Raw genomic sequence first — 27112 nt, 5'->3', positions numbered from 1 at the left:
GACAGGGGGTGTCTGTCCTGAATTGAGAAATTGCACATTAAAGCAGCACAATGGAGGAATTGCTAATCACTAACGAGATGCTAGCGGCTAAACCTAGCGAAACCTCTTGATAATAAGCTACTTACCAGTTCGGCAGACAGTAGTAACCGGGCGGCTTCAGGCAAACTTACATAACGCAGTCATATGCCGACGGACCCTGGTATGGCAATGGCAAGGAGGCGATTCTCCAAATCAAACGTCATTGTAGCGCCCCAATTTTTTTTAAGCTGTTATTTTAAGGTAAAACTGCTAATCCTTACCCAAACCCTGAAGTACAATTCCTACATAATGCCACTTTTATTACAACTTAGCCAAGTACCTAATGCAATAATGTTGTGTTAGATTGTTACAAGAAACACTGTCAAACTGTCACACATCATAGTTTAGCAGTAAAGGTTATTCTTCCTTCCTTAGTCAGGCTTATAGTGTACAGCGGAGCACACGGCTATATCTTGCATTCCAGTAGAGAGAGTGAACAACCATTACAGTCAGGGGCATTTGTCACACAACTCATATTTGGAGAGAGCTTATAAAATGAAGGCTAGATGTGGTCACTGGAATTTGTCATGCTCAGCAGCTAGTCAAACAATCTCACTGGAAAAATGAACTGCAACTGGAGCCTAAGAGACTTTGAACTTGGCTTGGCTTTCACTTATACCTAGTTGTGGATAACTATTGCTCTCCCTGTTCAATTTATTTGTGAGTGGTTGAATTTGGAATAAGTTGGTTCATACAATACCTTAAAGACTCGTTGTCCTGTTGGAGAGAATACAATGGCGGAAGTGAGCTCAGAACGCCACTGATCTCACACAAGCTTCAATTTGCTTCATGGTGAAACAAATTAAAGGGCACAGATCACCAGACAGAAAATAAACCGAAATGTGCACCTCACCATATTTACTCTTCACACATTGAACTTGATGGGACCTCTCCCTGACACCTGTCTTTCAACGATCCCATGGTTCATGTGAGCAAACCAGGTCTCCACTGCACTTCCAAATGATCTAAGGAGAGGGCCTGAGTCCTCTCCATTCTGTCAAAGCAATTCACAGAATGCCAATCTAAATGAATTAAGGATAGACAAACCAATCTGGTGGGAAAAAGAGGTGATTGACTGAGAGGTAGTGGGGCAATTAGTCTTGTATGGTGTAAGGACACTGATAGATCGAGAGATTAGTGACACAGGCACATAGCATACCCCACTGTTGTCTGCATAACAGACTATCAAGAGGGGGTGTCGGATGTGTGAAGGAGAAAAAAGAGCGATCTATTAGCTTGTATGATTCAGAGATGAAATATTGAAGAAGAGAGCGAGAATTCTGTTTTATGAGTCATAATAAGTGGTGTGCCAAACTGGAAATTTTATTCTTATTTTCATTAGCTTGTATGATTCAGAGATGATATATTGAAGAAGAGAGCGAGAATTCTGTTTTATGAGTCATAATAAGTGGTGTGCCAAACTGGAAATTTGATTCTTATTTTCAGAAAGAAAAGTGAGTGAATAAAAGTGGAGCACATCAACACGACAGCCGTCCTTGGATCTTTGACATCCCCGCAATAACTTGCAGTGATATGACTGTGATACATATTTTTTAAATAATGCTATTGTTTTCTGGCAAGCTCTGATGCATCCGCATGTCACTATTAATGAGAAAAGACAGCCACAAAGAGAAATGATGCAGGGGAAATCTCTGTGCTTGACTGAGTGCACCAACAGCCAATGTATTTCCTTTGCAGGTACAATTCATGAGTGCCAAATAAGGCCACCTGCCCTCATCTCAGTGTAGAAGAATGAAGAATGAGCAGCCTTTGATATTGAAATGCACTGAGTTGAGGCAGGTATATATGTAGAAATACTAGGAAACTAGGAAACCTACCGACCTCAAGTTATTCTTGGCCATACATATATATGTGTGTGTGTGTGTGTGTGTGTGTGTTTGTGTGTTTGTGTGTGTGTGTGTGTGTGTGTGTGTGTGTGTGTGTGTGTGTGTGTGTGTGTGTGTGTGTGGTTGTGTGTGTGTGTGTGTGTGTGTGTTTGTGTGTGTGTTTGCTTTGCATATGGTTAATACTGGTTGACAAACCAATATAAAATTAAAACTCCTTTGCACCACCTATCTATCTCATTCTCACTCACACACACACACACACACACACACACACACACGCACACACACACACACACACACACACACAAACACACGAACACACAGATGTATATATATATCACTCCCCTTTTCCATTCAAAAATCCTCTGCATTGAATTGGAAGTGAGGCGATTTCAAGAGATATTTCCACCACGGTTCCTTCTGTGTTAAATCTTTCACTACATAGGGCTAATAACCTCTGGGGGACATGATGGATATCTCACCACTAATACTGGAAAGCCACCCTGCACATCCATATTTTAAGGGCAGCACATAGATCTACAATATGACATCCTCTTTTTAAAGGTCATATTGATATATATGTATATACAGTATTTATATAATTTTAAGAGCATCTTATCAGCAGTATCACAATTATGCTATTGTTTGTTATACGCAATACAAAATCACAACTACAATGTTTTTGTAAATTATGGATTTCACACAGATGAAATATGTGACATTAATTGGAGATAATGGATATATCATAATGAATAATGAAGACGATTAAGTATTCCATCTCTGGGTAAAGAATAAGCCACAGTTTCTAGCATGTCAGTCATTATGACATGTCACCCTAATCCAAGTGGAATGGACATGTATGTATTGCTGTAGGCCTATGGGGTACATGCGGTAGTCTAAAGGCTGGCAGTGCCCTGTATTGTTGAGGGCAGTCATTTCATTCTGCTGTCTCAATTTGTGGCCATACAAAAGGGACCAGGGCAGAAGGATCGAAAGAACTCAGAGTTAGGGTGACGACTGTTAATTGCGCCCATTCACATTACGTTTTCTTGTCTGTGGAAGGGACTCGTTCTTGTGCGTAATTGCGCGTGTAACACATTTTGTTATACACTTTGTCGAGGTGTCTTATTTACTTTTAAACAAATAGGATAGGTAAGGATGAGTAGGTGGAACTTACTCTTGCGGCCCGAGAAGAATAGGGGTCATCGAAAAGTGCCCATACTCTTCGCTGCCAGATCTCGCAGCATCCTCTAGAGCGGTCTGGGCAATCCTCGATGCCAAAGCGTCTGGGTAGTTCTTCTTCATTGTCGTCTGGTTCGGGAGGTTCGAATGTTTCAAGAGCTTCTTCTGCATCCCTGTGCTGACGATATGACATCCAGCAGCAAGGCTCTACGTCTGTTTCATCAATGGCCCAAAACGCTAACTCCTCTTCAAACAAGGGGCCACAGACATCTGCCGGACAATGAAGCTTCCCAGTCCTGTAATAATTCAATACGTAGGAAAAGATTCCAGGATGTCGGTCAAAAAAGAACTCGTTTGTCGAATGGCTCGGCCCTGGGCCACCGTCTGTATTCACCTGGGGGTCAGGATCTGCCAACCATGCCAGTCGGGTGCCTGGCAAGGTCCTAAGGGTGCTCTTGTAGGTTTCGTGACGTGTGCCACCAACGTTTATGATGATTTTTTCCGAGTCTTCCCCCCTGGTCATCTCTTCCTTTAGACATGTTTTAGACGGAGGTTTGTTGCCTGACTTGCGCCCACGATAAGACGAAACACACACTGAGCTAATCATAGATTTAGTTGTATAGGCTACCCAGGTAAAGTGTTATCGTCAAAACTAGTCTTTCAGTCCACAGAAGTGTCCGTTTTCTGGTTTGGTATCAATTTTATTTTATTCTTCTTTGTCCTCTCATTGTTGATGCTTCACCTTAACATACAAATACAATATGTTAGCCAACAGCATTGACTTGGCCTTGAATAGAAAACCACCTGTTATTGAGGAGCTCCGCTAGCCGTGCCACAGCGCTAGTACTAGAAATCCAGTGGTCATTCCGGTGTAAATAGTCAATAATTCAAAATTCAGCGGACGGTGGAAAAATAGTTTTTTTCCCCCGAAAACTATCAAACAGATTAAGCTATTTAACTGTTTTAATTCTCCAAAGTGTTAATTCACGACCTTTAGCAGGAGGAGTTTACATATCCGTTGTGTCGTGGAGCAACAGGCGGACTTGTCAAATGCTCTAACAAGCACACTTGTCACATTTGAAATTTGCCGTTAAGATGTACTGTTCTTGCTTTCTGTCAGCAGAAAAGTGATCATTGATATATTTAAAAACTGCAGACAGATTCTCACCTGCACTTTCATGATCCTTAAGATCGTCAATAAAACGCGAATTAATTTCTGTGAATAGCGCTCTCTAAAATATTCCGTTGAATTTACCAAGCACTCGAGAAGGTATTTGTTGCTCAGGAAAAGATCTGTTGCTTCTCCACCAAAAGTATCCTCCCTTACCGTGGTCAGACGACCGAACTGAGGGTGATGGTTTGTGCATCAGCAGAGACAAATTAACTCCTTGTTTGCCTGTGGCAGCCTAATTGATAGGAGTGCGCGTTGAATGCTGTTTTCTCAATTCACGAGAGCCTATAGTTTTGTTTTTGTAGACTTGATTTTAAGCGTTTTCTTGACTGGAAACAAATAGTGCAATGAAATAAGACGGTAACGTGCCATTTAAGAATATCATCTTGGATATTACCGTCGTGTGTGAGTGCACACACAGCTCATCCTCCGCGAAGGGGAACTCTGCGAGGGAGCGCTCTTATTTCCTTTCCGACCTCCTGTCAAAGTAGAGCACTTTCCTTTTAAAGCAATTGCCAAAACATATTTGTCGTCATAAAAGACTTCAATGTAATGCTATGTTTCAACATCTCATCTGCAATGAGTATGGAAAGTGAGATAGTAAGGTCAGGGGGTGATGCCAATATAGTGGTCGTTTAACATACTGAGAGTCTTAAAGTACTCAAATATAATGGTCATACTGTATATTATACTGAGAGTCTTCGTGTACTCAAATATAATGGTCATATATTATACTCATAGGGTTCCTATCAATTGGATGTGTGGATAATAGTGACCGCATTAGCAGATACAGTAAATGGTTGGTCTGGCTGGTAATCTGAATGTGTGTAATGCAGTGAGACTGTTACTGGTAATTATTGTCTCAAAACATTACAGGGTTAGCTTGTACAGATACAGACAGAGAGATGCCATGTTAAGTGATAAAGTCTATCCTTAAATAACAGGTAATAAAGTGATTATGCTATATTGATAACCTTACTAGGTTGTACTATGTTGCCACCTAGTGTGCATGCTGAGTTAGGAGTTTTTCATGCATCTTGTGTGAATGATGGTAAGACAAATATGTGTGTGTAACACAGTAACATCTTAAACCTTTAAAAGTAATAATGTTATTTTGTTTCCTCCCTCATGCCATTCATTCAGGTTGTCCACAAATGTAATGCTGGGCCAATAATACAGTTGAATATTTTCAGTCATTGTCATATGTCATGCAAAATGCACTACAAGACACAGATGACATTGGGATATGTTTATTATTTATTAACTATGTAATACAAGATAACTATACCTTTATAAAAGTTACACTATTTAAACACAATGATTAAAGTAATTATCTGACTTTGCTCTGTCATTGTTATTAAGATATTCTCTTCTCCTATTTAGTTATTTTTGTTACCAATTTCCTGCAAGGGAGCGCTCTCATTTCCTTTCCGACCTCCTGTCAAAGTAGAGCACTTTCCTTTTAAAGCAATTGCCAAAACATATTTGTTGTCATAAAAGACTTCAATGTAATGCTATGTTTCAACATCTCATCTGCAATTTGTGTCATTAGCGCATGGGTATTGATTGATATTAAAATTGTATAGGGTAGATAATGGAAATGAGAAAGACATTAGGAGTAACAAGTGTTTAGTTTCCCGAACGTTAAAAAGGACTTGAAATCGGTCGTAAGAGGGATATTGCAGAGCGGTTTCCCGACGCCGCACTTACGGCAATGATGAGTCTATGATGTCGCCAAAATCCACGTAGGCCGTTAAGATACGTCGTTATCGGGAAACGAGGCCTTGTCAGTATGTGAAAGAAGCCTGGAAGACGAGAAATTAATGTATTATTATCACATTCGAAATGCATTTCAACCAGCAAGGGGCATACATCAATTTCAAGAGTACAGAAGGAAAAATGAGACATGTATTGACTTTAAGTGTACAACTCCATAGTAAAAATGTACCGGAAAGTAGCCATTATTCCTATATTCCAAGTTCAATAAAATTCTACTTTAATACCATGTCCAATAGCATGGACTGAGAAAAGAAGAGGCAGGCAGATAAATCATACATAGAACCAAGCAAATACTTCATACATACATCATGTAGAAATACATGAGGTGAATATACAACATGCATTCATACAGGTTGCAGAGTATGGAAAGTGAGTAAGGTCAGGGGGTGATGCCAGCATGCAAATATAGTGGTCATATAACATACTAAGAGTCTTAAAGTACTCAAATATAATGGTCATACAGCATACTGAGAGTCTTAATGTACTCAATATAATGGTCATATATTATACTGAGAGTCTTAATGTACTCAAATATAATGGTCGTGTAACATACCGAGAGTCTTAGTGTACTCAAATATAATGGTCATACAGCATACTGAGAGTCTTAATGTACTCAAATATAATGGTCATATATTATACTGAGAGTCTTAATGCACTCAAATATAATGGTCGTGTAACATACTGAGAGTCTTAATGTACTCAAATATAATGGTCATACAGCATATTGAGAGTCTTAATGTACTCAAATATAATGGTCGTGTAACATACTGAGAGTCTTAATGTACTCAAATATAATGGTCATACAACATACTGAGAGTTTAATGTACTCATAGGGTTCCTATCAATTGGATGTGTGGATAATTAATAACGAATGTAATGTTGGGCCAATAATACAGTTGAATATTTTCAGTCATTGTCATATGTCATGCAAAATGCACTACAAGACACAGATGACATTGGGATATGATTATTATTAATTAATTATGTAATAAAATATAAATATACCTTTATAAAAGTTACACTATTTAAACACACTGATTAAAGTAATTATCTGACTTTGCTCTGTCATTGTTATTAAGATATTCTCTTCTCCTATTTCATTATTTTTGTTACCAATTTTCTACATCACTGCTCTGATGCAAAAAATAGCACCTGTTTGAGACAGAAATACCAGACTGGTTTCCTCTAACATCTTTTGCAAGTACTTAAAGCTCAGCCTAATCCCTTTGAAAGGATTACCAGTCTTGTTTTAGCCCGTGTGACTTCTGGTCAAGATAATAAACCATTCAGTGCTTCTGAGGTTTGCAGTAATAATGCAAAAGGACTCTTTTGCAATGACCAGTCTCCTTATGTCTCAGCTCCAGCACTAACGTCTGGCCTCCATAAACTAGTTTAATAGTTGAATCCAGTTCCTCAATGGTGGGGCCTTGAGAATTGTCTCGAGCCTGGGCTTCACAGTCACCCGGTGGAACTCCTCCCTGGTAACAATTTAGGAAATGACTGGAGGGCGCTCTCTCAAGTTCCTTCGGCTGATGCTCATACTCTTCCTGTTCAGCCATCTGGTTCTTATCAAGGCAGGAGATTGATTCTTTACACTTCCCAACAACTTTATTCTTCTCTTCCTCAATTATTTTCCCCTTCACCTGCTCATCCTCTACACTGTTTTTTTCATATCAAAGGCGTACGACTCCAGGGAGTTCTAGGCAGCAATCCGCTCTCTCTGGACTTCATCCTCAGCCTTGTACTTGTCAGCTTCTTGAACCATCCTGTCAATTTCTTCTTTGCTCAACCGTCCCTTTATCATTGGTGATTGTGATCTTGTTCTCTTTGCCAGTGCTCTTGTCAACTGCTGATACGTTCAGGATTCCATTTGCATCAATGTCAAAGGTCACCTCAATCTGAGGGACTCCACGAGGTGCAGTTGGGATACCAATGAGTTCAAACTTACCTAGAAGGTTGTTATCTTTAGTCGTGGCTCTTTTCCCCCTTGTACACCTGAATCAACATGTCAGGTTGGTGGTCTGAATACGTTGAGAATATTTGTGTCTGTTTTGACGGGATGGTGGTATTGCGTTGATAGGAGGTGCCATGACTCCTCCAGCAGTCTCAATACCCAGAGTGGAGAGTGAAGCCACATCCAGGTGCAGTAAGCCCTGTACATTCTCTGAAGTATCACCCATGATAATAGCAGCCTGAACAGCTGCTCCATATGCCACTGCCTCGTCTGGATTAATATTCTTATTAAAACCTCTATCGTTGAAGAAATCCTGCAGGAGTTTTTGAATTTAGGGATTCGTGTCGAGCCACCAATGAGCTCAACATCATGGATTTGGCTCTTCTCCACTTTGGCACCTCTAAGGGATTTTTCAACTGGTTCTAATGTTCCCCTGAAATGCTCAGAGTTTAACTCCTCAAAGCATGCCCTGGTGAAAGAGGTGTAGAAAGTCAATCCCATCAAAGAGAGAGTCTATCTCGAGGCTTGCCTGGGTGCGTGACAACAGGGTTATCTTTGCCCTCTCGCATGCTGTACGCAGTCTCCTCGCAGCACTCTTGTTCTGACTTATGTCTTTCTTGTGTTTCCTCTTATACTCATCAGTAAAGTGTTGGACCAATCAATGGTCAAAGTCTTCCCCGCCCAGGTGTGTGTCTCTTGCTGTGGCTTTCACCTCAAATATTCCATCTTCTTTTGCCAGGACTGACACATCAAACATACCCCCTTCAAGGTGAAAGATCAATGCATTGCGTTCCACTTTGTTCCCTTTGTTCAGACCATTGTCAATGGCAGCTGCTGTCGGCTTATTGATGATCCTCAAAACATTTAGTCCAGCGATGACTCCTGCATCCTTTGGTTGCCTGGCGCTGTGAGTCATTAAAGTAAGCTGTTACCGTGATGACAGCGTTGTTAACCTTCTGTCCGATAAAAGACCACCGAAATCTCTCTCATTTTGACCAGGACCATGGAGGAGACCTCTTCAGTATAGAAGGTTTTAGTTTCTCATTTGTACTTTGGGTTTTCCACTATCACTAACCACCTTAAAAGGCCAAAGTTTCATGTCTGACTGGACAATGGGGTCATCAAACCTTCTACTAATAACCCAGTTGGCATCAAATACAATATTGTTAGGGTTTATGGAAACTTGGTTTTTGGCTACATTTCCAATTAGTCTTCTTCTTTTCTCTCTCCAGCTCTTCTTCTCTCCCTCTCTCTGTGTCAGTGAAGGCCACATAGCTGGGTGTTGTTCGGTTTCCCTGGTCATCGGCAATTATTTCAACTTTACCATGTTGAAATACCCCTACACACTAATAGGTTGTTCCAAGATCAATTCCAATTGATTTTCCTTTAGCGACCGACATTTTAGTAGACCACTTAGAATTTTAACTAATTAATAAGACATCATTTATATAATAAAGTAACACATTTATATGCTAATTTGACTACTTATTATGGTTTACCAGCTGTTGGACATTGAGCTTATTAATTAGGATACATGCTAAAATTACTTAAAATCATATTCTGTGGACTTAAGCCACATGCTGGTCTTTTCGATATAATATCATTTAATATAATATGTAATATCACAAAATCTGCAACATTTATTCAGGGATTAATTCACTAGTACCTCAACTATCATTACTTAGACAGTCAAACAGCAGAATGTGTATAATGGTACGGCTACTTACAAATTAAGTGATGCTTTCTTGAATGAGTTGAATTAAAAACTGCGACAGGTAAGATTCGTGTCTTAGCCTTTTAATGTATGTGAGCAACGGTAAACACAGACATATCTTACTCACAGTTTTCAATCACAACCATGTGATGTAGGCTATGTAGCCTAAAAGGAGGGGAACTGAAAGGAACTGAAAAGCGCTGAGGACGTGAATAGAGTGGCATAACTTTATTTATTATGATGCAAATACTGCATTTGCACTAAAACAGCAATTCAGTCGATACATTTAAATACAACACACAGGCTGCGGGTAACGTTACACACAGTGAGACCAAATAATTGGCCATGGGAAAGATTGGAGGAGTCCAGAAGCATATCCTACTTAACACGAACGTTAACGCTTTCCCAAGATGAAATTCACAGTGATGTTTCTTTCAAGCCAACTGGGAGTTCTGTACAAGTGTACACAAACAAAACAAATAAGCTGTTAAAGGGCCAAGGAAAAGGAGTGTATCCAGAATCCTGTCCTGGATTATTCATCTAATGTTACATGAAACATGAAAATAAAATGTAAAAATATTTGTGGGCAATCAGCTCATATATACTCCATATAAACTCTCAACAACAAGTTACAGGTCACACAGCTACTGAAAAGGGTAAGATAGGTGAACAATCATGTAAGTGCCATGCTGTGTATACTTCTGTGATTTCCATAGGGTTTTATTGAAGGATTGAGGCTTTTGGATCTGATCACAAAGCGCCTTGGAAGGCACGCCTGCTATGACAAAAAACAAAATGGATGCTTATGGCCATGTGTCCTTTCCCCTAAGTAAGGCAAATGGAAAACGTAATCGTTATAATTCGTGATGCAATGCTGAAATATGGAGTGCTTATGGCAGCCTGTAATACATGGTCAGTGAGAAGAGTGTTAAGTCGCTGGACAGCTATAGAGAGAACCTTCTAGGTCCAGGGAATAATATTACATCTATATCTGTGCTCCATGCACTCCTGAGCTGAGAAAAGCTTACAGAAATAGCGTGACCTGTTTCTAAAATAGAGGCTTAAATAGAAATATCAGTAGAAATTATTAAGTCTACTATACATTTGCATTTTACACATGTAACATAGAAATACAGGTCGACGTTCTAACACATACAGACAGAGGGACCTTCGGTGCATTAAATGTTATTGATTGGGAAGTTTTGTTTTAACTAATTATCTAAGTCATTCTTGAAAACTTTTTTTTCCTTTGCTCAACACTTTTATCAGAAGTAATTACATCACACTCAGAATACATGCTGTTCCAATCGCCTGGCCAGGATTTGGCACTGTTTTGAATAATTCTGTCAATAGACTATGATCAATAAGTACTCATTTGATAAAAAAAAAAAGTAATCAACAATAGAAAATATATTAAGACATGATTTAAGACATATTTCATGACTGGAGAATTAAGAAAGTATTATTGGTCACAATACCTATAGGTATAATAGAATACATAACAGTACCTTAAAGATAGAACTATTAACTAACAGATTAAACTTGACTGAAATTATATTAATAAAAAAGTTACTTCAGAACTTTGAAGATGACTGATTTCCTCTTGCCAGTCTGATATTCCCTCTTGTTAATATCTGTAATTATGAAAATAAAAATTCATCTGTACATCTGAGTACAAACAATATTGTGAGCTATTGGAATACAAATCCTTCATATTTAGAGTAGTAGAGCTAATAGGACTTGGTGTTTCAAGCCCTAGCTTGAGTCAGTACTCTTGATATTAGCCGGGGAATGGGATTGGTGATCAGGAGGGTAGGTGCGTCATTGGATGTGTATAGAAATAGGTGTTTACATTCCTAACAAATCTGAATGGAATGTTAAACAAAGTCTCAGAACACATGGGTTCCATATATCACCAGTAGGGGGGAGTAGACATCTTGTTTGGTGATATGTTTGTTAATGAAAGTTTCTCATATGCACAGAAATATTTAAATGTTGTTTGGTCAACGATAATAACTGAGCTATTGTACTTGAATATGTCGTTTGAGAGAGCGCCAACTATAGGAACTGTGTTGTGTTGAGACTGATATGTGACAGGTATCAATACCTGTAGTAATTAGGTTTGAATGGCCCATTCTTATTCAGACCCATGTACTTGGCCTGCTCATCAGACAACTCCGTCAGGTGGGCATCGAAGTTGGGAAGGTGCAAGCTGGCCACATATTCGTCTGAGAGAAACACACATTTATGTTTATTTAACTTATACGTAAGGACTTGATAAAAAAAAAATGTTTTAAAAAGGAATTGAGAGCCTTACCCATCTTTTTGGGCAGTAGGTAGACATCTTGTTTGTAACGGCCCTCTGGAGCATTGTACAGCTCTATCAGAGCCAAAGCCTTCAGAGATCCAGAAGAGATCAAATACAATGTCAGAAAAACACATCAACAGAATACTTTGTTGTAACTTTGAGTTGATTACTAAAAACTAAACATTAAATGAAATGTCCATTAAGCATTCCTTAATGCCTCTGGTGTGTTTCAAAAGCTTACTGAGAGCCCAGGTTTCCTATGATCTAGCTCTACCAAGGTTTCCTATGATCTAGCCGTGTCAAGGTTTCTTATGATCTAGCTTTACCAAGGCTTCCTATTATCTAGCTCTACCTAGGTTTCCTATAATCTAGCTCTACCAAGCTGTAAAAGAGCAGTTTGTGTCAGGTTTCCTATAATCTAGATCTACCAAGCTGTAAAAGAGCAGTTTGTGTCAGGTTTCCTATAATCTAGATCTACCAAGCTGTAAAAGAGCAGTTTGTGTCAGGTTTCCTATAATCTAGCTCTACCAAGCTGTAAAAGAGCAGTTTGTGTCAGGTTTCCTATAATCTAGATCTACCAAGCTGTAAAAGAGCAGCCCAGGTTTCCTATGATCTAGCTCGACCAAGCTGTGAAAGAGCAGTTTATGTGTGCACTCATGTTTTGTTTTTAATTCTTTGTTTTTTTATTATTTTACTTTTAATGTAAATGTTGTTTCTTAAGTGTGTGTTTTTTTTCCATTAACATTAATCATGCTGTACTGCATTTTATGATTTGTAGAAAATGATTGTAAAGTTTTTTGCCTGGACCCCAGGACGAATAGTCTCCACTACGGTGTAGACTAATGGGGATCCTTAATAAACATAAACATAAACTGCCGGTCACCTGAGTGGTGGCTGTGATGGACAGCACAAACGAGGGAACGGTGGAACAGCTGAGGTTCAGCAGTCGACCCTGTGCGGACAAAAAAAGAACATAAATTGCATCACCAGTCCACCATGAGAGGGAGGTCCATTGTGGCACGGGACAGACACGGGATGAGGGGACTGAGGAGGTAGGCTACTGTACCTCAGCTAGCAGGATGACCCTCTTGCCATCAGGCCAGATGACATGGTCCACTTGGGAACGAACCCTTTCCCACGTCAACTCAGGTGTCCTCAAGCTGGCCTGAGATCAGATTAAAAAAAGAGAATTATTCTTACACACTACACACAGTCAAACATATACCCACTCACATAGACTCATGTATGAAGTCATGCATAAACATGCTCGTATCGTATCACGTCCATAAAACTAGCGGAACATTCAGTTCATTCGACTCCCTTAAGTGCACAAACAAAATCATTAAACTCATGGAAAAACACAGCCTGGCAGTGCATTTTGTTGTTACATCACACACCGTGCCAGCTGTTGGAAATCTCCTGTTAAAAATAAGAGCGTTCAGGCACATGTTTGTCCAGCACTCGATGGCAAACATGGCTGAAATGTTAAACACAGCTAAAGTGTTAGAACCAACTCAGCCGTGTCTCCATAAAGCAAACACGTCGTGTGACGGGTCTGACACACTCACCACGTCGATCTCTGTGTTGGAGTGGCCCATATTGCAGACAATGCAGCCGTTCTTCATGCGGTCCAGCTGCTCTCTGGTCACTACATTTTTATTTCCTGGTGACAGGCGTCGGTGAGTAAAATAAAAACAAACACAATCTCTTACACGAGGACTTGAAGGTGACCCCAGTGAAATGTTTTAGGATAAACGCCGCACCTACAGCGCTTGCGTTTGACCCCTTACTTTCATGTGCATTCATCACACCCATGCATTGAACCCAGTAGCTTAAGAGGGCTGGCGCCAACGGAGCTACGGGGTCACTTGTTATCACAAGCTGTAGCGGATCATTCTAACAACAAACACTTTGCTAATCTTGCTCTAGCACTTCGTACACAAGCATGCGGCCCACAAGGTGCAAGTGTAAATGTCCAAATGCGTCACTAAATGCGACACCTGCATTTTTAAAATACCTGTGCATGTGATGACCATGTCCATTGAGCGGATGACTTCGTTCAGCTTGACCACCCGAAAACCGTCCATGCTGCATACACACAAATGCCAAATGTTTTTCTTCATCCGAGTGCTACTTTTGTTTTCTATGCCGCAGAGAATAAATATGTTGTGTGTAATGATATATAATTATGTAGTCATGTAATTGTTTTTTTCGGATGGCATGGGCAACGGAATCTCTCTGTCCTAAAACAGCTGTGTCTGAGTTTCCATTGGGGTCCTTACCAGCCCTGCAAGGCGCATATTGGGTCGATCTCTGTGATGCAGACTATGGCTCCGAGGGCTTTCAATGCCATGCAGCATCCTTTCCCCACCTGCAACACACGGAGCCAAGTAAACATGCTGTCACACAAGCTGCCTGAAAATAGAAAATGACTTAACAGTAAAGAAATATTCTGGGACTGATTTACACCCAGGGTGAAATAGAGAATAGCTGTCCACATAGCACTAAGCTCATTTGATCATGGTAGTGGTTGCATTGCACTCTCGCTGAAATATAGGACAATCGTTACTTTAATGCAATGTACATTTAATCATGGCGGTGGTTGCATTAAGTCTCTCTGAAATATAGGACGATCGTTACTGAAGCAGAGGAAAATTGTCTGACCTCTCCATATCCACAGACCACCACTTGTTTTCCACCAAACATCACGTCAGTGGTCCTCTTCAGACTACGGAGCATTGGAAAAACATGGATAAATGATGGGACACGGATGGTGTTCGGTTTCACCAGTGTTTGCTCACAATCCGTACCAGGAACAGCTTAATAAAGACAGGCTCACCCATCCAGTATGGACTCCCGGCAACAGTAGAGGTTGTCAAATTTCTGCTTGGTGACTGAGTCATTCACATTCATGGCAGGAACACACAGTTTCCCCGCCTTGGACAGCTGGTACAGCCTGGGAACACAGTCACACTTACAGCGATTCTGGGACACTGACATTTGCATTGCAATGAGGCATCCATACAGACACAAAATGGAGCTGATCAACCATTGATTACCTGTGCACACCAGTGACGCTTTCCTCCACAATGCCCTGGGTCTTCTTGAAAACATTTGGGTACTTCTTATAAACCCAGTGGGTCAGGTCCCCACCATCATCCAGAATCTAGTGGAAATGGAAAACGCACACAATGTCATGTCATCATCTTAAGATAACTTTAAAACATCCTTTACTGGAAAATATTTGTAAAGTATTTGTGAATCAACACATTAAGCACAAATATCAATTCTGATTCCATCATCGTGACATTTGCATGTATGATATTTAACGGTGCAGGTACCATGTTGGCTTGCCAGCCCTCTGAGTTGACACAGCGGTCGATGCACCACCAGAAGTCGTCTTCTGACTCCCCCTTCCATGCAAACACTGCAACACCTTCAGCGAACCAAATGACATAACAGCCCAGTGTCAATTATACCTGAGCGACCCACACATTGCCCAGACACTTCAGCAGTACTTGTACGGTTCACCTAGTTATTAATGTAATTCAGACCTCTGGGCAAATGGAGCTGAAATTGCTCTAGCAACAGATTCCCAGTGGCGAGAGAGAGCCTCTGATTGACACTCCATGAAATTATACAATTCACTAGCCAAAATGAGATGGATGTTTTGCTCTTTTGAAGCCTGAGAGCTCTAACAAGCTGAAAATGGAGCGCTTGTGGAGGGAGATGGGCTGCCGTCTGGTGCTCTGGTGAGTCATGGATGATCACAGCTCGAGTCGAGAGACCATCTCTCTCTCTCTCTCTCTCTTTGAGTGAGGGGCGCACGAGAGCCCAGGGCCTGAGTGGCTTACCTGACTCCGCCAGTGCAGCAGCCACCTCGTTCTGAGTGGAGTAGATGTTACACGCAGTCCAGCGGCACTGGGCTCCCAAGGCAACCAGGGTCTCAACGAGCACCTGATGGAGAGAGGAGCACGACATGGTCAAAGTGAAGGCAGGCAAGGCAAAGAGATCCAAACCAAAGTTTTTTTTTTTTTTTTTTTACATCTATAAATCCTAAACTGTTATTAACACTGTTAATGAAACCCAAATTACAGGCCCAAAGAAGCACGACCTGTTTATTTATGCAGCCAAACACAGTGGATCAATCTTTATGGATATGTTAAGCACTCTTAATGCCTGGCTTTTAACCACAGCCCAGGGGTGGCATCCAGTTGTGCCAATACAGGATGAAAGGATGCTTACAGCTGTCTGGGCGGTGATGTGGGTACAGCCCACTATTTTGGCCCCAGCCAGAGGCTTCTCCCCCTGGGCTCTCTTCCTCAGCGCCATCAGAGCAGACATGTCTGTTGAGATCGCAACGGGGTTGGGAAAAAAACACAAGCAATCATTAATTAATTACAGATTAACGAGGCGGAGGACTTCGAACCTCACTTAGCTAGCTATTGGGGATGCAAGCAGAGTGGAAAGAGGGGCCTGTTCCAAGGAGCAGTGGGAAATACGAAGAACTGGCGGGTTAGGGGGTTGTGGAGGAGGAGCGGGAGGGAGGGAGAGCTCAGGTTAATGACGCTGAAACACAGCGAGTCTCATGGCGATCCTGCCACAAACAGCCGTGGGGGCCTGGCAGCAGGAATAAAGCCACTTACTCATCACGCAGGGCAGCACTGTGAGACACACAGCTCCTTCACATCAGCAGCACACCTCCAGAAACCACTCAGCACACTCCCACGCGACACATCTAACACGGCAGCACTTCACATACCGCAGACTCAGGAGTAAGGATGCAGAGTCATTGTATTTACAGTGGAGCATTTCACTGCATGATTTGGTCGTGTGTTTTAAGTTTACCATAAAATTGTCTATTATCTTTTCCTTATCTTTTTAGAGAGACCTAATGTGGAAATATGATAATGCTTTGTGACCATGACTTGCCAAAGGGCAACCGAGCACAACCAGCAGTGCGCACTGGGCTTTAACCCGCTCATGCGTTATGGTCGTGAGCAGGAAATGTTAACGGTTAACTCACGCGCTGCCAAAGCAACAGACGGGGAGCCACGTGATGATGGGCTCAGGAAACGCAGAGGGAACTGTGTTCCTGCCCTCTCTGAGCAATGTTCTCACTCAGAGCACCAGCAGCAGATTTCATTAAACTGTTTCATTTCACATCAGGACATGTACCATCCCTTATCACTTGCCAACTAAGATTGCGTAAGTGTCTGTGTGTGCATTTATATGTGTATGTGTATGTGTGTGTGTGTGTGTGTGTGTGTGTGTGTGTGTGTGTGTGTGTGTGTCTGTGAGAGTATGAGTGTGTGTGTGTGTGTGGGTGTGCGTGTCTGTCAGTGTGAGAGAGAAAGTGAAAAGGAGTGAGCGAGCAAGCGTGAGCGAGCAAGAGAGAGAGAGAGAGAGGCTGTTCTCCAAAAAGCATTTTTGTGTTCTGATAAGAATGCATACATAACAGCCACCATGTGAAGCGTAATTAAAAAGCCTCTGTGTTGAAACGCTTGCATTGATGTTAGCTGTGTGTTCTGTAAAATGGCCAGAAAGAGGAAGATCAATAATTGGTATGACTATAGTACAGTTACATAATACAAATGTTGCTGGTATTGGCTATAGTCTGCTTGAGGCTACACATATATTATACTTCAGATGAAACTAATGTAGTTTGCATATTATTGGTGCATGTGCGTGTGTGTGTGTGTGTAGGAAAGAGAGAGAGAGAGAGAGAGAGAGAGATAGACATAGAGAGAGAGTGTGTGTATGTGTGTGTGTGTGTGTGTGTACATGCATGTACTTAAGAGAACTCCCACCTTGCTCTGCGATTTCTATCTCGCGGCGGCCAAACTCAGCCTGCTTGATGTTTTTCACACAGAAGTCGCTATTGCCCTTGGTGTTGGCCTGGTTCTTATCCCGCGGAGACGACTCATCATCAGAGCTGTCCGTGTAGGAGGCCGCTAGGGTTCACAGAACAGAACAGAACACACATCAGTCCCCCATCAGACTTGGAACAACAGGCTATGTGCATCCCTCAATATCTCCCCACAGGCTACACTAACACTCTATGACAGTGGCACAGTCTGTCTACCACTCCATCAGCTGGGGCACTCTGATAAGTGCTGAGTGATTACAGATACATTCATGGTGTGAGAGGGCGTGGGTGACAGAGTGGACCCTGGCCCCGGCCCAGACAGAGGTTTAGAGCAGATTAGAGAGCCTGGCCAGACCTGAGCTGTAGCTGTCAGTGGAGGACTGGGAGATGGAGCGGGACAGGGAGCGCCGGCCTGCCTTGGTGGGGAACTTGCTGAACTCCTGTTTGTCCTCCTGGTTGGCAAACTGGATCTGCTACAGAGAGGGAAAGAAAGAGAGAGAGAGAGATCGAGAGAGAGAGAGAGAGCAAGAGAGGGAGAGAGAGAGAGAGCAAGAGAGGGAGAGGAAGAACATTGGTCATGAATCACACTGTCCACTAATAGAGGATGGGATTGTCCATGCAGCATCAGTGTTGATGCTCGGTTTCATTCTTTTTTTTCATTGTTTGGTGATTTCTGCATCGGAGCCAAAGGTGATGCAGTAACCACACAATTCATGCCAAAGCCTGCCTATGTGCAGAAACCACTCACCTTAAACCACCTTGACACTCAGCCCAACTCAGAGGTGTTTAGACAACATGGCTGCTGAGCTGTAGATGTCAGACGGGGCTGTTGTGATTTTATGCACGGCTGGCCTTAAGTCAGTCTGGGAGATAAGTGAGTCACCACTTTGACTGGTGAGGTCAACTATAGCAAGGTGTTGAGCTTTTGACTTATTTATCATTCAGACAACCTCTGTGTATTTTTTTGCAAGGTTTTTTTTTCTAAGGTTGACCTATGCACATGAAGGCAAAGTCACAAAGGCAGTTTTCAGTCGGGACCATCTCTAACCTTGATGCTGCACTTTGTTCATGTGCTTCTACAGAGACATTAGGTCAGCACAATTTAATGGAATAGAATGGAACAGAAATCCAGTAAGGAAATGTAAGGACAAATATTGTGTCATCCCTACTGATCTTTTCATACAAATCACAATCTAAGTGGAAATATTTTAACAGCACTTTAACGCTACTATTTAAAGTGCTGTAGCAACTTTACAAGTTGATATTTTCCCCGCATAACTGATATAATATTCACTTCAGTTGAGTTCACTGTGTTGATACAAACAACCTGAATCAGACAGCACTGGATTTTTTTGCAAATACTGCATATTTTACAATATACTGTACATTGACATGTATTTACATATAACCAAAGCCTTTTGGACTTCAGCTGCGTATGCTCAATATGTGTCCTCTGCAAAATAGTTTTTTTGTCATGACCAACAACAACGTCAGCATCTGACGAGGCTCTAATTCCCCCAAGTGCCGTGGCAAAGTAGCTGCTGATATGTTCTCATTAGCAGACCAAGGCATGCTGGGAGCCGGGGCACGGATTCCTCTCCATGTCAGGATGCAGATAGGAGCTGGTAGGAGATTGGAGCTCGGTGCCACGCTATGTCCTTAACGAAACCCGCCGGGCACCGGCAGCACGCACAGCCCACATATCAGCCCTCTTCACATTTACAGTCTGACTAGAGAGCCCATGGAGAGGCCGGGGCTCGCTGCATGGCCTAGTTCACTGGACAGGGGCATGAATCGAACTTTTCTGCGTCAGCTTGAGAAACAGCCCATCTCACACGTCCCAAACAAGAGCTGTCTGAAGAAGCAGGCCCTGGGTGAGGTTTCACCTGAGCCTGTGAAGATTTACACAGGCACGTCACAGATAACTCAGTGGGCTCTTTAAACGCAGGCCCAAATTCTATTTTAGACCTTTCCTCCGTGCATGATTTATGTTTTATTTTCAAATACAAGAGGACTCAGCTGTTGATGTGGATCACCAAACGTTTCCAAGCCATTCCATGAAAGCACAGCACCTCAGGAGATATATGTGCCCACACTATATTCACAAAGCACTCGGTCTAGGGAATGGGCTTGGACCCTCTCAAAAACTCTGAGTAAACTGAGCCCATACAAACAGTCAAAACACTGTGCAGGATCTGTAAATTAATTGTGCATGATTTTTTAATTCCATGTATTTTTATTTTGCAAAATGCACAGACACAAGTGATGTAATCCTAAAGATATTCATACTCTACCTATCCATTTGAATGCCCACATATTGCAGTGAATGGAATGGCACGGTAATCATTTTCTTATCTGCTAAATACAACATAGTCTTTTTGGCCAGTCAATGAACTGGCTGAAGGAATCTTTTGTGATGACTGGATGACTGAACAGAGTATTTGTATGGCAGTATAAATGCCAAAGTTCATTCCAAAACTTCCCATAAAGGTCAAATGCAGGGAGTTATAATTGCCCCTTGATGAAAAAGTTTTCTTTTAAAATGTCTGTTGTTGCGCAATAGTACCAAGGTCTCACCACAAGGGATTATATTATTGAAAGGATCTAATAACCACATATGTACTAACCGATCAATATCTGATTCCAGCAATGTTGATTGTCAGAGGGAGAGTTTTTAAAATGCAAAGCTAGCAGAAACTTTATATTACAAAATATTTCGAGAGATTTATGTTGGTCTTGTTTGGACTGCAAACTGTTCTTGAGGCCCAGTCAGTTGACATAACACAAAACTGATGATTCAAAGAAACGTGACAGTAAAACACACTTGCATGCGAGTAAGGGGTCTCTAACACTTACGGTCCAAATGCCTGGAACCAGCGGGTGGTACCCAGCAGCCCTTGTGAGTCCACAGTATGGAATATGAATCATAGCATATCATAGAAGCGAAATCTCTCTCTCTCTCTGCAATGCATAATAAAATTGTATATCCCTAATATTGGTATAATTTAGTTAGTTCACAGTACAGCCGTACATCCAGCCACCTAATTAGTCCCAACCCAAAAATAATAGATATATAGAGCTAATCACAGATAAATGCTTGTTATCTATTTACGACAAACAACTGGCAACTCGATAAAACTCCTATATAAGAATACTATACAGAGTGGGTTGAGGTAAAAAATATGAGAACCCATCATAATGTCCTACCCTACAAAAAACAAGCCTTACATCGCACTAATATTTTACAACCCATTAGGGCTCAATCTTCTCAAATCTCTCCCTTCTTCCAAAAAAAACTCCACTCATGTTTAGGTCAACCCTGAAACTCAGATGTAACTTTGTTTTACAACCTGATGCAAACTTGACGCTTTAGTCTTTATCCAATCACAAGGAATAAATTGCATTCTTGGGTAACAAATTCTCAAGTTAGCCTGTTTTTGAATTTGGGCCTCAAATTCAAAGGGTTTCCCATGCCCTTATCATGTCCTCCTGAAAAAGCAGACAACTCCTTACCTCTTACCTACAGTATCACACCTGCCCTGCCCTGCCCCCTAGGTGGGCATCACTGGGTGGCCAGGACGCCCTCAGCAGCACTCACCCTGTGTCTGCCGTCATTGTTCTCGTCCATGGTTCCTGTGTGTCCCTCTCGGCCGGCCCAGCTGTCTGATATTACATCCCATGTGTGCTCTCACAGCAGTCTGCTCTCTTGCGCACACACAGGGGGAGGCTCCCTGAGATTGCCATGATTTTCAAAAGGCAAACCTCAAGCAGAGCTGTGTGGGTGGGACCTCAAACCCAGAGCCTCTGCCAGTCAACAGCCTGACCTGCAACCCCCACCTCTGCGCACCCCCCCCCCCCCCCCCCCCCCCCCCTTATGTTTGACTGCTTTAACCTGCACCAGGAGGCACAGACAGGGCAGTCTGTTTCTGGATTCTAGAGAGGGATTTGAGAAATGCCTTCCTCCTCCACTGAAGAAGAAGGAGGGGGAAAAAACAGCTCCACAACAACCGATGTTGACATAGCCTCTGATCTGTATTAATCTAAACCACCGCAAGTCCCAGAGTGTAGCCAGCTTTTTCACTTTCCCGCTGAGGGCTCCTCGTCTGGGAGTGCTAATAAAAAAGGACTCAGAGGGATTTAAGGGCCGTTTCCGTGAACTGCCGTCCACTGGAGCTCCATCCTGAATCCCGTCTAAAAATATACCAGCCCGCTGCCCCCCCCCCCCTCCTTCTCGTTCTCCTCCTCTCTGATCAGTCTCTCAAAGAGTCGGCCAGGTCACAGAGTCTGGCTTCGCCGTGGCCAGGCGATGGAAGGCAGAGCAGCAGACAGGCTCAGTGTTGTGAGGCCTGTGAGGGAATTACTCCTCTGGCCCAGGGCCACTCCCACTGATGCCAAGCTTTCTCTGGAGCCTTCTTTGACTTTCGAGAAAAGTAGTAGTGGACAGTCAAAGTAGTAGTGAACAGTAATATGTGGCAGTAAACAGAAAAACATGGAAACAAAACCCTGCAATTTAGTATTAATTCATGCAATAACCTATACTACCAAGAACTTGGGTCTTAAAATGTCTGTTGTAGGAGTTTGTAAATGTCTTTCATCAAATGTAATAATATCTGCCTGACACACGTTGAGTTGAACTACCGTTTGTCAGTTCAGTCTTTCTCTGATTTAGAAGAAGTTATACCATGCAGCCACCACCCTCATCAAACTTGTACTTTACACTTTAACACATTGTCTTGCTACTTATAAAACAACCAAAGGAATTGGCAACTGAAAAGTAGCACCTCACTTCTTGATAAGCTAGGCCCATCTTATCAAGAACACGGAATATAAATCAGTGCATTGGCAGTCCTCCAGGCTATATTTACAACGGGTGAGGATAACTGTAGTGCTGAACCTTTCGCTAAGAACAAGTAGGTTAAGCCAACCAAAAGCTGTATATAAAATACACTAAGTAAATCGTTAGGCTAGCTTACCAGCGTCCGTTCGCACGACAACCCAACTGTATTCAAAGCTGGTGACATCATCAGTCATATTTTTACGTATTTAAAGCAGTATTGTTTTCACAGCACCAAGCGTAGTAACCACTACCTTCAGAGAAAATGGTCTACCAGGTTTACCAGGGCAAAAGCAAAGTACCTCCAGTTTGTGTCTCTTGAGTCATGCTAACAATATTTTGATGCATTCAATTTCTTATGAAATAAGAGACTACATGAAATCAAGCAGTCTTCCACTGTCCTCGATATTCGATATATTCTTTTCTTGGGATCCACACCCTGATCAAAAGGATGTCAGGAGGACTATAACATATATTCTTTTCTGAGGATCCACACCCTGATCAAAGGGCTGTCAGGACTATAACATGTAGGCTTTTCTGGTGAATTCAATCTGTGTGAAAAGTAATCGTCTGTTTTCCCCCCAAACACTGCCTGCACCACCATTACGGAGGTCTGAAGGTCAAGGTCTCAGCAGCCCTCTATACTAGGTAGAGCAGAGCCTGACGGGATGCCAACATCCAGACTGGGAACACAGGAGGAGAGAAAATGTTCCTGAGGCGAGGCAGACCAGATGTGTCAAATTTCTCAGCTTATTGCAACTTTTCCCCTGGGTTATCAAAATAACGTTAGCTAGAAGTCTGCTGTTCTGAGGCACGGCCCACGCCACGCTGTCTGCATGCAAACACAAGTGGCGAGCATGGACGGCTTTAGGTGGATCTGTGTGAACAAGAGGTCATGAAGAGCCGACAAGACCTGCGTGCTTGCTGTACACAGCCAGTGAGCCCCTGACATAGTCGGTATATTTGCCATTGCTCTCACACAACAATGTTTTGTGTTTTCATAGCTAAAGGATGGTATGACAACTATCCCTCCATACTGAGTGTGGAATGTGGAATATGAATTTAACTCTCCCCACCTGAAGCAACATGGTCTTATGTCACATGGCAACCAAGACATGTATAATACACATACAAAGTGAGGACAGAGATCTGAATTATTGAGTGACTTTCTGACATTATCTATTCATGACATGTGTTTTCATTATTACTGCATTTTAAGTTCATCAGCCTCTCTCACTATCTTTTCAGATATCCGTGATGCTTTAAACACTTATAAGTGACACAGACATCAAAGTTGGCAAATACTGAGTAAAAGGACAGGAATCAATACCCTGACTTGAGGTACTGTACATTCCTTGCATTCCGACCATACACTTAAATCCGGAAGAATGTGATATTTTATTATGCTTTGAAGAGCACAGGGAATCAAATCCACTCTGTTGTATAACCTGCGTCAGAGAGTTTGAAGAGTGTGTGGGTTGTGCTCTATGGTAGTGCCTTCACTGAGGCTGGACAAACAGGTCAAAGGGACACTTGCATTTCCATGATACTGGCAGAAGAATGCTCTCAACCTGAATAAAATTACATCCACGGTTTCTATAACACTGTCTGGACGAATAGTTCCTTAACAAAAAGGAGTTTGGTTGGCTGCTGAAAATCTCCTACAATCAGGTATTTTGATCCACTCTCTCACCAAGAGTTTTGTTTGTTCTGCGTCATATGAGAATCATGGCTGTGCAGTCCAAAGATATTTTACACCAGAACTCCCATGGTGCACTTCATCCTGAGCACAAATAAGTGGACTCTCTAGTGACTCTGCCACTGTTTGTTTATCTATTATAGGCTAGTGCCAGGTGGTTTATAAAATATAACAAGATGTTCTAGATGCATCAGTTTTGTCAGTTTGATAAGATCGTTCACAAAGCAAGTCAAATTAACCCATGCTTCCTGATAACTCATGCTGTAAACTAAAGAGCACGTTCCAAACCGCAAAAGGCAACAGTTTCTTCATTTTGTTCTGTTAACATTACATAAGAAAACGTCAAATTATTTCAAAACCAGAAAGAATCTTTTTTTTCCAGACAGCAAGGTTATTAGAGACTATATAACTTATATGCATCCCTTAAACTAAGACAACACCAGCAGGTAGCGAAACTACTAACTGTCAAGTCAGTAATATATTTCAAATGTGTACAGTTACTTAATGGATTTCATATGTCTGGTGTGCACATCACTGATGTATAGGTTATTATCAATAAACAACTACTGAGTAAGTAATATACTATAATGCATTATATATGCTGAATTGGGAGTTAAGACTGGTCCGCCACCTTAAACGGCATAATGCATTCACATAAATACATCAGGCTAAGTCATTAATTTGATGGGTTTTCCTACAGTGATGAATTACACAATCCCTGTTTAGCTTATTTTCAGAGATACTGTTATTGTGCACTATATATGGGTACACCAGTATGCATCACAGGAGATTAAACATGCCTTGCGAGCTGAATACAACATCTGTGTAAAGCTGAAATAATAATGTTAAACATAATAATGGTTCTATAGCTGACATGGCTCTGTCCTGTCCAGGAGTGTAGTCATGTCATTTGTATTTGAACATCCCATTGCATCTCAGAACCTGTTGGGATTTGAACACAAGTGGTCAAACATTTTTATGATAAAAGCTGTTTGGGGGGCCTTGGTTAAGTCTTTGTCAGAGGGGCCCAGATTAGCCTTGCCTGTTTATAACCATGTCCCCATGACACATACCAATAGTTGGAGTTTTTTTTCCTGGTTGCACAGAGATATGTAAGCTCCTTTCATGCCTGAATACTCATGGCTAAGGCTGATAGGCTGATGATGGTAGACAAGGTCTGAAACGGCAGCATAAAATGCTGACAATGAATCAGTTACAACATTCAGGAAGTATTTGACCTCTTTATAACAACTGTTTGAGGACAGTGTGATACGTAGTCACTTGGATCAGGATTTAACGGAAAAAAGCATACTTTTAATAGATTTAAATGACAATTTTAATGGCTGGTTTCCACAGCACCGTGAGGAATTCCACTACAGTTTAGTTAGAGCGACTTGGTAGACTACGTTACGTGTAATATAGTACAATGTACCTAGAGCACTATCCAATTCATAGTTGTAAATCAGAGCATCTCGATAGGCTACCATTGAAAAATCTGGTCGAAACCGACCCGGATAACAGCGTAAAAGGAGAGTGAATCATATCACCTTTGACACGTTTAACTGATTAGTTTATAGTTTAACGCAGTTTCTAAGTGTTGATACAGGGTCATTAAAGGCTGCAAGACTGCTTTAATATTTAATTAGAAACGCCAAGGATATACACATAGGGTGCTTTAACAGCAGGGTAGCCTATCACAGATCCCTGCTGATCACGACTGACTCAACAGCTTAAATCGTTAAAGAATGGACGCCTCGTACAGTGTTTTGAATACATAGCTATCATGTTTATCCCACAACATGTCTGACATATAGCCTACGGCTTACCTTCTTGACAGATTTGAGAGTGGGGACTGCAGTAAATGCTGCGGAGAGTTCGCCCACGTTCATGTCGGTGTTCTTGACTGTCATCGCTGAGTATTTTTCGGCCACATTCTCGCTCTCTTTTACTTCTTTACTGGCCTGTTTCACCTCCAACTTCCCATCCACAATTGAATCGGTCATTGCAATCTAGCTAACAACCCTGATGAGTGATGTCCGATTCCTTTAGCTGTTAACGCAATAGAGGCTTCTCACGAGTGTCACCTTTCTCTCCGTCCTTTCTGCGTAGCCTTACTTCGACATTTGCTAGTGAAGACTGACAAGTGGGAATTAAATATTGTGAACACAGCACCAATAATATGTTAATTATGTTCGGATGATAGTTTTGAGTTGTCGTCGACGTAACTCCACAACAAACTAGAAAAAACCGTCGATTCAATGGCACTGTCCGGTTGACAGGAAGCAAAGCAGTTTGTTACAGCTAGTACCTGAACATGAAGGCAGTGAGTGGGAGGGGCTTGTCTTAGAATGGTGCACTCCTACCATGATGCATTCTGCCATACACTTGCAACGGTTGTATGGCCAGACACACACATGGTCATTTAGATTCGTATATGCTGGTATAATACCTGCAATTTCACACAATTCCTTACACAGAAATACCAGAAGCGCTAGGTATTATTTAAACGTATACCGTTTTCACTTATGCCTCAAATTTTGCAGCCTACTTGCAAAAGAACAACCATCTGTTTGGGATAGTAATCAATTGATGTTCAGGAGACCTGTCTGCAAAGTCTAGTGTAGCCAGGGCAATTTCCTCTGAAAAGTTACCTGGCCATAGCAATGTTTAAAGTTCT

At 41.8% G+C, this 27112-nt stretch overlaps 3 protein-coding genes across 6 annotated transcripts in view; all 3 read right to left on the bottom strand.

Moving 5' to 3' along the window:
• Window positions 1–3714, bottom strand: part of kcnc4 (potassium voltage-gated channel, Shaw-related subfamily, member 4) — a gene marked incomplete at both ends in the record, with an annotated part of 14007 nt that extends 10293 nt beyond the window's left edge. The window contains one exon of the mRNA XM_080860408.1: window positions 3103–3714. Within this exon, the coding sequence (XP_080716534.1) occupies window positions 3103–3714 (612 nt within the window). The remainder of the gene's footprint in view (window positions 1–3102) is intronic.
• Window positions 3715–7343: 3629 nt separating this feature from the next.
• On the bottom strand, window positions 7344–9411 carry hspa1b (heat shock protein family A (Hsp70) member 1B; the record flags this gene model as incomplete). Its single annotated transcript, XM_080858376.1, is given in 14 exon segments — window positions 7344–7724; window positions 7727–7756; window positions 7760–7855; window positions 7857–8036; window positions 8038–8132; window positions 8135–8341; window positions 8344–8500; window positions 8502–8669; window positions 8673–8903; window positions 8905–8982; window positions 8984–9053; window positions 9055–9260; window positions 9262–9357; window positions 9361–9411. Coding segments are annotated over 14 exon segments (2046 nt in total).
• A 506-nt stretch (window positions 9412–9917) lies between these two features.
• Window positions 9918–26701, bottom strand: ahcyl1 (adenosylhomocysteinase-like 1). Of its 4 annotated transcripts, none has more exons than XM_080832182.1 (17): window positions 26262–26701; window positions 18258–18375; window positions 17844–17987; window positions 16279–16379; window positions 15888–15990; window positions 15375–15469; window positions 15093–15199; window positions 14873–14989; window positions 14698–14761; window positions 14316–14404; window positions 14051–14121; window positions 13602–13696; window positions 13100–13198; window positions 12917–12985; window positions 12043–12121; window positions 11833–11953; window positions 9918–11359 (listed from the first exon to the last, which is right to left on the bottom strand). In XM_080832182.1, exons 1-17 carry the CDS (start codon window positions 26436–26438, stop codon window positions 11353–11355), a joined length of 1656 nt encoding a protein of 551 aa, XP_080688308.1. In that variant the 5' UTR covers window positions 26439–26701; the 3' UTR covers window positions 9918–11352. The 4 variants fall into 4 exon arrangements, with proteins under 4 accessions (XP_080688308.1, XP_080688309.1, XP_080688307.1 ...); XM_080832183.1 differs by lacking the exon at window positions 26262–26701 and adding exons at window positions 20759–20863; window positions 21501–21537 and having other exon boundaries at window positions 9918–11953; XM_080832181.1 differs by having other exon boundaries at window positions 9918–11953.
• Between the last annotated feature and the right edge of the window lie 411 nt (window positions 26702–27112).

This window comes from Sprattus sprattus (genome assembly GCF_963457725.1).
Source record: "Sprattus sprattus genome assembly, chromosome: 2".
NCBI lineage: Eukaryota > Metazoa > Chordata > Actinopteri > Clupeiformes > Clupeidae > Sprattus > Sprattus sprattus.
The sequence above is the reverse complement of the archived record's forward strand: the minus strand, read 5'-3'. Positions and strand labels throughout refer to the sequence as shown.

Bases quoted from the DNA above. Each gene is read 5' to 3' on its own strand.
- ahcyl1 (XM_080832181.1), bottom strand. From the start codon at position 26,438: ATGACCGATTCAATTGTGGATGGGAAGTTGGAGGTGAAACAGGCCAGT. The intron at 17,988-18,257 runs GTCTGGCCAGGC...TGTGAACCCTAG, and splicing joins CACTGACAGCTACAGCTCAG to CGGCCTCCTACACGGACAGC. The intron at 15,200-15,374 runs GTACCTGCACCG...CATTTCCACTAG, and splicing joins AGGGCTGGCAAGCCAACATG to ATTCTGGATGATGGTGGGGA.